Raw genomic sequence first — 12,500 nt, 5'->3', positions numbered from 1 at the left:
CTCGGTCTACGTCTGATCCAGGATTGCAGCTCTGTTAAAGAAACGAGCTCTGGAAAATCGCGTCTGACGAAAGGCGACCACACTTGTTCACCGTCCAGGAAACGCTTGAGATGTCGTAGCCTGAGTGCATGTTTGCGCATCAGCAACCACGGCATGCCAAGGCCTCCGTTCAGCGGTTGTTGACAGCAGATGGAGCGCCTGACCAGTGGTACCTGACCCTTCCACAAAAAGTTGAAGAGCAAGCGTACTATCTTGGTTAACCAGCGGTCGGGACAAGGGACGACGGTAATAGATGACGGATGCGATGTACGCATTCGCCACCTCCACCCGACCTTTCAAGGAGAGCTTCCTCTCAGCCCATTTCTGGGTGAGGTTGGTCACCCTGTTCGTCACTTCTTCCCAGTTTTTCTCCAACTGGAGGTCCGGACCGAACCAGACCCCGAGCAGTTTAACGGGTCCGTCTGTCCAGCACCCTACGACGCTGTTGGACGGCATGGACTTGCCCCTCCAGGTGCCTAGTTGCAAGCCCACTGACTTTTCCGCGTTAATTTTCGCACCTGTCACCGCTTCATACTTGTTTAGTGTCTCGCCAATCAGGTCAATATGCTTGTGGCTCGACATCATCACGGTGACGTCGTCGGCATAGGCAGACACGCTCCTTCCACATCCCAGATCACGCGGGACGCCCCTCAAAGCGTCCAACTTCCGCAGTAATGGCTCGAGAGTCAATACATACAGAAGGGAGGAGAGAGGACACCCTTGGCGAACCGAACGCGAGATGTTGAACGGTTCCGATAGATGGCCGTTCACCCGTATGACCGAGCAGATGCCGCTGTATAAAGCAGCTATCCACCCGCGGAAGACCAGACCGAAACCAGCTGCCTTGAGAACAGCTGCCAGGTATCGATGGTCGACCCTATCGAAGGCTTTGGACTGATCTAAATTGATCAAAGCCCCACCCGCGCCAGCTTCGTTACCCACCCTCTCTATGATGTAGCGCATGAGATGGAGGTTGTCGTGGATAGACCTGGTCGGCACAGCGCATATCTGCGCCTTGCCGATCAGTTTGCCCACAACAGGCGCCAATCTCTTGGCTAGCACCTTGGCCAAGATCTTCAACTCTGTGTTGAGCAGAGTGATGGGCCTAAAGTTCCCTATAATGTCCCCCTTGTTTGGGTCCTTTCTTAGCAAAGTCACCACTCCTCGACAAACAAAAGCAGGAATTTTCCCGTTTTGTTGCCAGTTGCAGTAGACGTTTTCCAAGACGCCCGCAAACAAGTCTGGCATTGACGTATAAAGTTCGTAAGGCAGACCATCCAAACCCGCCGATCTACCTCTCGTGCAGCCCTTCATCGCTTCCTGTACTTCCCAGACAGATATGGGTCCTTCGCAGCACTCGGCCTTGCTGGTCGAGAGTTGCGGCAGGCCGTCTAGGTACACACCGAAGTTTGTTCCGTCGTCCGTCCTACCGCTCGTCCCGAACAATTGAGCAAAGTGCTGCTGAAAGGCTGCACACATCTGCTTCGGTTCCGAAATTTCGCAGTCGTTCTGGTCCAGCAAAGACCGAATGGTCGCTCTGTTCCCCCGCTTCGCCTCAACCACGCGGGCCCATCGAGCGGCCTTAGTCCCCTCCCCGCTTACCGAAAGTGCTTTAGCTCTGACAACGCAGCCTTCATGCTTGGCATCAAAGTGTTGGTCGAGGGCCAACTTCGCTGCTAACACGTCGGTTGTGATGCCTGTCCTAAGAGCCTCGTCTAGTTTGTTAACTAAATCCCGCTCTGTTTTCTTACATTCTAAAGCTAGAGCCTTACTAGACCTAATTGATTCTGCTCTAATTGCCCGCTTCAGGGCGTACCACCAGTTGTTGTTGATGAATAATCGATGAGTTCATGAACCTTGGTTCTTTTCCCTAAAACTATATATTTATGTATATAAATTCAATAATAGGACGAATTCTTTTACAAGAATTTATCAAGTAGCTAGCGTGAAAAAGACCTCATAAGGGAAAAATCCATCATTTATTCCCGAAATATATATTTATATTTATATAAGGGCATTACTATATAATAACACCTCACGCCATGAGGGACTCTAAGGTCAGACTACTATAAAAAGGGATATAGCGATGAACAGTCGTCTATATGCTATGCTGGATACATGGTGTTCGTTTGGTATGTTGATTCACTGTTTATTTCTATTTTTCTGGACCATATTATACTGACGAGTAGAAGTTGTATAATACTACAATAACTACGAAATCATGATCTATAATTTAGTTCGTTTTTAAGGGGTTGGCTTTGAGAGTTGCATTTCCTCGCATTCGGTAAAAATGTGCTTTTTATAGTAGTCTGACCTTAGATTCCCTCATGGCGTGAGGCGTTATTATATAGTAATGCCCTAGTTAGAATACGTCTAGTTAGAATAGAGACAGCTGATGAATGGATATTCCAAGTGGCTATCCGTTATCCTATGTGTTCGTTCCGTTGTCTGTAGTTCATTGTTCTAACGTCCTGTACCCTGATATGCATATATATACACATGTAGATGTAAGTATGTACATATATGTGTGTATACATGTATATATATTCTTTGTATTATATATATATATATATATATATATATATATATATATATATATATATATATATATATATATACTTATTCTATTGGTCTTTTTTGCCGAACCGCAAAGTTACGGGGACGCAAACACACCAGCATCGGTTGTCAAGCGATGTCGGGGGTACAAACATGGACACGCAAATATAAACACACACGCACATACAGATATATACATATACGACGGGCTTCTTCCAGTTTCCGTCCACCAAATCCACTCACAAGGCTTTGGTCGGCCCGAGGCTATAGTAGAAAACACTTGGGCAAGTTGCCATGCAGTGGGGCTGAACCCATGACCATGTGGTTGGTAAGCAAGCTACTTACCACACAGGAACAAGAAACTCTGAATAACAGTTTTTGTGATATTTTGGTGCTTTTAAAAAGAGTATATATATATATACATATATATATATATATATATATATAATATTATATATATATATATATATATATATATATATATATATATATATATATATACATATATACTCTTTTAAAAAGCAGCATGAATATAACAAAAAATGTTACTCAGAGTTTCACGTTCCTGTTCGTCGGACAGTTTTATTTAGAATGGAACAAAAATAAGGCTATAAGAAAACATATACAATTAGTTTAATGGATGCACATTTGAAAATGGTTTTGTTTGATTGGTTCTCTCAACTAACGGTCTTTACAATGACCGGTTGCATGCAATGAACAAATTTCGGTATGCAATCATCTTATAAAATCGAAGAAAATTTTAAATAAAAAAATAGCTTATAAAGAAGGACAGAGCCGAAATACTCAGGGTAAATAATTATTTGTAAAATATTAATCACTTAATACATTAAAAGTTATATCCGTTTAAAAGAAAATTTGACGTTGGATTACATATACACTTAGCTGCATATGCACATACCAAACCATCTGTAATATACATATATACTCTAAAAATACAGACGCATGTACATAGCTACATACATATACAGACATATATAGGTAAGACATAAATATATATACAAATGCATTGGAATTGTAAGAGTGCCACACGGGACACTATGCAGTATCTGTACATTCTTGAGTTCAAATTCTTTCCCGTCATGGAAAAATGGTGACGGTTTTGTCAGAAGTCACTATCGATAGGTCATATCAGCAATTTGAAAAAAAAAACAAAAAAAAAAAAAAACAGTTGCCTCGAGGGAAAAATCAACTGGCACCAATATAAGTGTACATGCTAAGTCGGCGAGCCGGCAGAATCGATAGCACATGGGGAAAAATGCTTAGCGGCATTTAGTCTGTCTTTACGGTCTGAGTTCAAATACCACCGAGAGCGACTTTGTCTTTCATACTTTCGGACTTAATAACATAGGTACCAGTTGAGCACTGGCGTGGATGTAATTCATTATCCCTTCCCCAAAAATGTGTGACCTCGTGCCAAAATTTTAAACCTATATTTCATCCGTCTTTACGATCTGAGTTCAAATTCCGCCGAGAACGACTTTGTCTTTCATCCTTTCGGACTTAATAACATCGGCACCAGTTGAGTTCTGGTATTTATGCGTCGAAATTTGAAATCAGTATATATGTACACGCATTTACCTTATTAACAGCTAATCGGAAAATTCGGAATAAGTACGGAATTGTCTTAGAAGTGCAATAGATAATAATTTTTATCAGCAATCTTTAACAATGTATAGCTATTATATATAGGCGCGCGCGTGTATTAATATGATAATTATTATCATCATCACCATCACCAAGAACAGTAGTAGTAGTGTTATTGTCAGTATCTTTATCATAACCCATTATAACATGTTCTGACCAACCCTAATTTCAACGCTAGTTTCACTTATGTTAACTTGTAAAAATAATCGTTTTATATATAATAATTTATCATAAATTAATGCGTTCTTATTTACAGACGACGAAGATGAACTGGTACCCGCGTCAATTCAGTGTCTGCCTGACATTACTGATATTTGTTGCTTTGACAGCTGGATATGACTATCGTAAGTAGACATAACTCATTGTTTTTCTCTTAAAGAGGAAAAAGCGTAAAAATGTTTATCCTTATAAGAATAAAGTAAGGTGGCGAGCAGTCAGAATCGTTAGCACGCCGGGCAAAGTGCTTAACGGTATTTCGCCCGTCTTCATGTTCTCATTTCAAATTCTGCTGAGGTCGAATTTGCCATTCATCCTGTCAGCATCGATAAAATAAGTATCACTAATGCACTGGGATCAATGTAACCACTTAAACTCTCTCTCCAAATTACTGGCCTTGTGCCAAAATTTGAAACCATTATAATAATGCAGTGGCAGTACGGCATGTTGGGAAGAAAGATTTCCTTAGGCCATACGATAGATATATCAGCAAAGGAACGCTGTTAAACGAATAATAGATAATATATACAAACCGGGTTAATTGGTTGACCAAATTAACTATGTTTAGTGAGTACATCTAGCTATTACTTATATTTTTCTTTCAAACAGATCTTATCCTTTAGGAAAATTAAGTGGCATGTGAAACTGTCCATGTTGACCCATGATTTCCTGTTTGTGGAGAGGACGACAGAGATGGGTTGACCCCCTATTATGTTGTAACAACAAGGTTACCCTGAGTTAGATGACAAGAGTAGCTATACTCACACACTCACACACTCACACACACACACACACACAAACACACACATGCACAAATATGTATATGCTGAGAAATTACTTGATGGAGTGATAATCATATAGACTGATAGAGACTGAAGTAGCGAGACAGACCGATAGATAGATGGATGGATAGCTAGATAAATAGATAGATAGAGAGAAAGAGAGAAGAGAGAGTGTGTGAGTTTGATTCTTAAATTGATGTGTGAATGTATATATATATGTGTGTGTGTGTTTCTATGTACACACACACCTACCAATGCGTTGCTTTACTTTAAAGTTGCTTATTTACCGATCTATTATGATATTTCGACTGTTGTCCATTGTTTCAAATACATTTTAGCATTGTCGTTCTAGCCTCTTTTAAACTATCACATGATTCGTTTCAAAGAATCAACCTCTAAATAGGAGGTTTGCTTCCACTCCATGCCAATTTAACTTTATGCAGCATTCGCCGTTAGTTTATGCGCAGGCTGTGTGAGAAGACAGAATAAAGGGGCTTTTGTTAGCTTATCTCTCCGAAATAATAGCTCCCTTTGCTGTTGAAAAATATAAATTCGCAGAGGGGAAATTTCAACATCTTCCTTGAATTTTATTAAACATTTATGTGGCTGTTTCTGACAAGAAATGTCAATTTCATGTAAAATAACTATATTCTGTAGTCATCCGTAATATACTCCCAAAACACTTTAGTAGCTCTACTTTGCATCGCTTGCAAACTCATATCTTCTATGATCATTAAAGTGCAACGACCTCCACAATAACCAGCCTTCAATTTGATTTTCCGTTCCTAGGTTAATCGGAAACATAGAAAACCGTGTTACTCCTAAGCCTTCTTGGTAGTTCAATTATTTGGTGAAAAATATCACCAAAGCAACTCAAACCGTCCAAACTGCGGGTGCGTTTGCTTGTATATATATATATATATATATATATATATATATATATATATATATATATATATATATATATATATATATATTAGAGTATTGTGGGAAAACGAATTTCCAAATCAATCAGGCATACACCCTTCAGCATTACATGCATTTCAATAGGGAGACTACACACCTTGCATTCTACATCAGCACATCATGTAGTGGGATGATGATTGTAATATATCTATATATATCTATATAGAAATATACAAAATATATTATAATAGAAATTAATAATAGTTCAGTTGTTGGGATTTCAATCAATAGATTTGTGAGTATTCCATTTCAGATAATGCAAAAAGAATATAACATGTATTTATGATGGAAAATTCGTAGTATTTATATGCACATCAAGAAATAATACTTAAGGATAAAACCAGTACAATAGCAAGGTATAAAATATACTACCTTAATTAGCCCTTATTTAAGTTAAAATTATAATTAGAAAAGAACTACAAGTGTTTCTGTATTGGAAGATCAGAATATATGTAATGATCATATTTATAATTCTACCAATACATCTTCAGGTTCATTTTTCATAATATTGTTTAGCTATTTTAAATCATCATAAAAATTAAGCGTTAAAATTAAAAATCAAGAAAATAAACTTTACAAAATTTAGAATTAAAAAATTAAAAATTATAAATCATAGATATAAATTAGCATACATATATGAAACTTAGAATGTCAAATATAGAATGTTCAATATAAAATTATAAATCAGAATGAAGAAGTCTGTGATTAAACGTAAAAAAATAAAAATACATATCCAGTTGTGAAAGGTCAAGATGTCATTCAAAATGGGGATTAGAGGAAGTGAATATAGCAGAGCATTTATAAGAGATTAATCAATCCTAAGGGGGGTAATTTCACTATGCAAAGTGTGTGTTCATGAGAATGAAGATTGGGGGGGGGGGGGGTTCAGTATTTCATTTTATTGAAAGTAAAATTACTTTGGTGTCTACATTTCCCTCCTCTTTCTTTGTATGTGTTTAGTCATTGGTCTCTAGACTGTGACAGTTTCATAAATTCTGTTATACATAATATGCACATTTTATTCTCAATATTATAAGAGTGGGCTCTACCTATTATACTCCAACTAAGGGTGTACTCACTTTTTCTAGATTTCAATTCCCATATATATATTTACTTAAACCTGTGGACCTATTTAAATTGGGATTTTTGAAAGTCTGGTAGTATTGGGATATTCTTTTCTTAATTTCAGTAGCTGTAGATCCTATATATACCTTCTTTATATATTTATTATTATTATTTTATGTTTGACTTTTGTTTTGCATTTGTACAAGTTGGATCCAAGTCTCACCCAGAGACCTCAAAAGACAACAAGTTAGAAGTTCATGTAGGTGTTATGCCTAGGGTACCATATATTTAGATTTGTACAGTTTTGTTCAAGTGAATGTTTAAGAAACCATAAGAAAATTATGTATTTGCTTTAAAATTTGAGATCACATAGACAGTATTTTATGTAGGATATGGGCAGTTCCCATGAGCACTATCTTTTGAACTTCAGCCATTTTGGGGTTTCCTGGTATCTGAGCTAGGTAGTAATCAGCCTGTTTTGCTGTCATTCCCAGGGCACCTATGACAATAGGTATTGTTTTCGTCTTCAGATTCCACATTTTGCTAATTTCTATTTCAAGATCTTTATATTTGCTCAGTTTTTGGTAGGTCTTGACAGATACGTTTATATCGATTGGGACAGTCATATCAATGAGGAGGCATGATTTTTATCTGAAGTCTTTCAGTATGATGTCTGGCCTATTTGCGTCCATCTTTCTGTCAGTTTGAATGGTGAAGTTCCAGAGGAGTGCAATGTGATCATTTTCAAGTACTGGGGGTGGTTTGTGTTCCCACCAGTTTTTATCATGGGGCAAGTCCAGGTTTTTGCATATTACCCAGTGAATATATTGTGCAGCTCTATCATGCCTGTTGAGATACTCTGTAGGCGCAAGCAGACTGCACATGGAGACAACATGATCGATGGTCTCATTTTGTTGTTGGCATATACGACATAATGGGGAGCTGCCGTTCTTTAATATGTTGGCCTGGTAGTTCTTTGTAGGTAGGCATTGATCTTGGGCTGCTATGATAAACCCCTCTGTTTCTGATTTCAAGCCAGAGGCCATTAACCATTGGTGGGTAAGGGCTTTGTCAATATCTGCATTATTCGCTCTCTTTGGGTATTTGCCATTGAGAGGTTTTCCATGCCATTTTTCAGTCATAATAGCTAAGGCAGCAATTTTAGCACGGGTTTTCAAGCGCTTAGCTTTTTCTGCAGGTGTTTCTAGTTCGTCTAATTCTTGAATTTGTTGCAATTGGAATTCACTTAGATAGTCCTTTACCTGTTTTGTTACTGAGTAAGATGCTTTCTTGCTTTCATGTTTTAAGACAAGTTTTAGCATCCAGTCCTCAGAGTTTTTCAGATAGGTGTCTAGGGCAATTGTGGCTACCTTCATTGCTAATGCCAGCTGTAGAAGTCCTCGGCCTCCCTCTTTTCTTGGCAGATAAAGGCGTTCTATATCTGCCTTAGGGTGGTGCATTCTATGCATTGTCAACAGTTTTCGTATTTTTCTGTCAACATTACATATTTCAGTAATTGACCAGTTAACGATATTGAAACTGTAAGTCACGACTAGTATGGCTAGAGCATTGATCGCTTCGATCCTGTTTCTCGTGTTCAGCTCTGTCTTCAGTATTGCTCTCACCCTGCGATAACATTCTCTTCTGATCCTTTCCCTCATCACTGAGTGCTTGATATTGTCCCCTTCAATTACCCCTAGGTATTTGTAGCTCTCCGCTGGTTCTAACTCTTTTATGACATTTTGCTGGTCAAGGTTCACATTAGATGAATTTGTCATTTTTCCTTTGATAAAGGTAGCTTTTGCACATTTATCAAGGCCAAATTGCATCCTGATGTCATCACTGAATTGTTTAACAATCGCTAGTAGGCCTTTGAGTTGTTGGTCATTTTTTGCAAAGAGCTTTAAATCATCCATGTAAATGAGATGATTTATATTTTTATCAAATATTTTATAACCATACTGTGCATCATCGAGCAATTTTGAGAGCGGTATTAGGGCTAGACAGAAGAGGAGTGGTGATAGTGAGTCACCCTGGAAAATGCCACATGAAATTCTTACATCTCCAGCATTTAGAGATTCATTGTCATTGTTCAACATCAGTGTGGTTCTCCATGATCTCATACTTACAGATAAAAAGTTTCGCAGAGTAGGAGCTATTTTATACATTTCCAGACATTTCCTAATCCAGCTATATTATTATTAATATTATTATTATTATTATTATTATTATTATTATTATTATTATTATTATTATTATTATTAGAAATTACTATACATTTATAAATTACATTGTTAATATTACAATTATCAGAGAGCTTACATTTAGTCTTATCTCGACATGAACATTTATCTATATGTGAATTATGACTTCCATCACTAGCGGTTATATTATAGCTAGAGTTATTATTTTCTTAATTTTTAATTATATTTTCTTGATCTTTAATTTTAACGCTTAATTTTTGTGATCATTTAAAACAATATTATGAACAATGAACCTGAAGACGTGTTGGTAGAATTATAAATATGATCATTATATATATTATGATCTTCCAATACAGAAACAATTGTAGTTCCTTTCTAATTATAATTTTAACTTAAGTAAGCGCTAATTAAGGTAGTATATTTTATACCCTGCTATTGTACTGGTTTTAACCTCAAGTATTATTTCTTGATGTTTGTATTGTGCGTATAAATATCACGAAATTTTCGTCATAAGTACTCGTTATATTCTTTTTGCATTCTCTGAAATGGATTACCCACAATTCTATTGATTGAAATCCCAACAACTGAACTATACATGTATTATATATGTATGTGTGTATGTGTGTGTAGCTGTGTATGTAGCTGTGTGTGTGCGTGTGTGAGTGTGTGTGTGTGTATGCATGCCTGTGTGTGTGTGTGTGTGTGTGTGTGTGTGTGTGTGTGTGTGTGTGTGTGTGTGTAACCTGCGCACGTTTGTGAGGGTAGGTAAAACCTTCACTGTATCCCTTCTTATATTGAATTAATAACCCACTATAGGCTACACATTCCGATATTTAAAAAATGCTCTCTAAGCATTTCTGAATGATTTATGTAGTATCTGAACGTTTTGAAAATTCTATAACTAACATATGACGTGTTATTTTTGCTTTGCAAATAAAACGAAAGTAATTAATTTGAGAAGGGACATTTTTCAAAATATGTCATGTAAAACTTTGTTTAACATGTTTACTTATCCAAGAAATATTAATGTTTGTATATATGTACATGTAATCTTTTCTTTGAAAGACGATGGAGATGTTGCCCTAGAATCTTCTGGTTTAGTGAAAATATATCATAATGGCAAATGGGGAACCATATGCTACAGCAGTGTTTATGGCCACTGGATGTCAAAAGCAATATGTCGCAGTTTAGGACTCAAGTAAGTAAACAAGTATTTTTCAACGAATGACCAATGTACAATAAATCTGTTAATATTTGTGTTATTATTATTATGTTAAAAGGTATTGCAAAAAAGTTCGGAATTTTGCTTCAAAGTCAGGTAACCAGGAATTGATTCCGAACGTGTGATACTTTAAGCAACTTTCTTATGCAAATCCTTGCTTTTAATCTCTTACTGTGAATATCACTGAGTTGACAGAAGCAATGTGGAGGACATCGAAAAGGCTGATTTATTATTTAAAGGGACTTATTCCACATTGTCATGCTAAGTATGATTTAAGACTACGTTTAAAACATAAATATTTACACTCAGCTACAGTCACTCTGATAAAATAAATAGATACTTCCGTAGAACGAACAAATGGAACTAAAAGTTTCAAACGCCATTCAAGCAACAAAACACATTTCGGTGGATCTAAATCCTCTTCTCAGCTTAAACGACTTCGTTTCACTTGTGTCACTGATAAAATGAAATATCACATCTTCACATTCTCTCCATATATATTTGTGTGTGCGTGTGTGTGTTTGTGTATATGGATGTATGCGAGTGTGTGTATGTACGTGCGAGTGTGTGTGTGTGTGTGTCTGTCTGTGTATGTATGTATGTATGTATGTATGTATGAATGTGTGCATATAAGTATGTATGCAACCCTAAATGACATTTATTTAGCTGTGAATAAGCTGAATAACTATAAGTCTCCAGGGTCTGATGGAATCTATGTAGAAGTCTTGAAATATGGGGGTGACAAAATGTTTGAACTCTTAAATATTTTAATTTGTCACTGTTAGAAAACTGAGTAAGTGCCTCAAGTCTGGATTGATGCCATTTTAGTATTCTTGTATAAATCGGGGCCAAAGGATCTGTGTAGTAATTTTCGTGGATTTTTCGCTTTTGTCTGTGGCTGAAAAGATACTTGCATTTTGTTCGAACGTTTAAATACCTTTATAGTTCCAAATATAGAGTCTGTATTTCAGTGTGGTTTTCCTTTCTCCTGGGGCACGGCTGATTGTATCTTTACTGTCAGACAATTACAAGAAAAGTGCATTGAAAAGAATCTTGCTCTATATCATTGGTGTGTTGATTTGAGCAAAGTATTCTATACTGTTAATCGAAATGCTCTGTGGATATATATAATTTAACGAAGAAGGGAGGAAAGAAAGTCTCTCTCTCTATATATATATCTATAATATATATATACATATATATCTTACATATTAAAACTGAAAATGTGTGTGTGTGTGTATCGGTATGTCCTCGTTTTGCACCAAAACAGCTCGACCGATTTTTGTTAAATTTCACACGCACATCGCTTATGTGTTTGGGGAGGTTTCGAGTATAAAATGATTTCGAAAAATGCTCGGGTAAACGGCGGGATGAATAACATTTGGGCGTGAGTGAACGGTGGGTGTAAAATTATTTAGCTTCCAAGGGAAATAAACCATTCCCTTCTGGAAATAACCACCAAGGGAAATAACCCAATCATTTTCAGTATACTTATTTCTTAGTATTTGAACTATTTCAGTTATTTTCTGAATTTATCCAATACAACGCTTAAACAAGTAAATAATCTTCTCCTAAGCAATAGATCCTCTTATTTCGGTTAGTGACTTATTCACGAATATACCAACACAAGCGCTGCTGAGTGTAATATTCTCTGGGAACGCACAAAAGCATTTTTTCACAGTTTATTACTTTCAATCGTTAATATCTCATATCTGATTAGCCCGTTATTACGTAACATGTTTCACGATTTTATTATAAATACATTATTAGTATTTCCTCCTAAAA

The 12,500-nt window shown here is 36.7% G+C and overlaps 1 protein-coding gene across 1 annotated transcript in view; it reads left to right on the top strand.

The window, feature by feature from the left end:
- Nucleotides 1-12,500, top strand: part of LOC106877512 (MAM and LDL-receptor class A domain-containing protein 1) — a 143,535-nt gene that overhangs the window by 8,370 nt on the left and 122,665 nt on the right. The window contains exons 2-3 of the mRNA XM_089349699.1: nt 4,517-4,604; nt 10,559-10,691. Of these exons, the coding sequence (XP_089205825.1) occupies nt 4,526-4,604; nt 10,559-10,691 (212 nt within the window). The 5' untranslated portion in view covers nt 4,517-4,525. The remainder of the gene's footprint in view (nt 1-4,516; nt 4,605-10,558; nt 10,692-12,500) is intronic.

The sequence above is a fragment of the Octopus bimaculoides genome, chromosome 3 (genome assembly GCF_046866305.1).
Source record: "Octopus bimaculoides isolate indiv1 chromosome 3, ASM4686630v1, whole genome shotgun sequence".
Lineage (NCBI taxonomy): Eukaryota > Metazoa > Mollusca > Cephalopoda > Octopoda > Octopodidae > Octopus > Octopus bimaculoides.
Note: the sequence above shows the minus strand (reverse complement) of the source record. Positions and strands in the feature narration are given on the sequence as shown.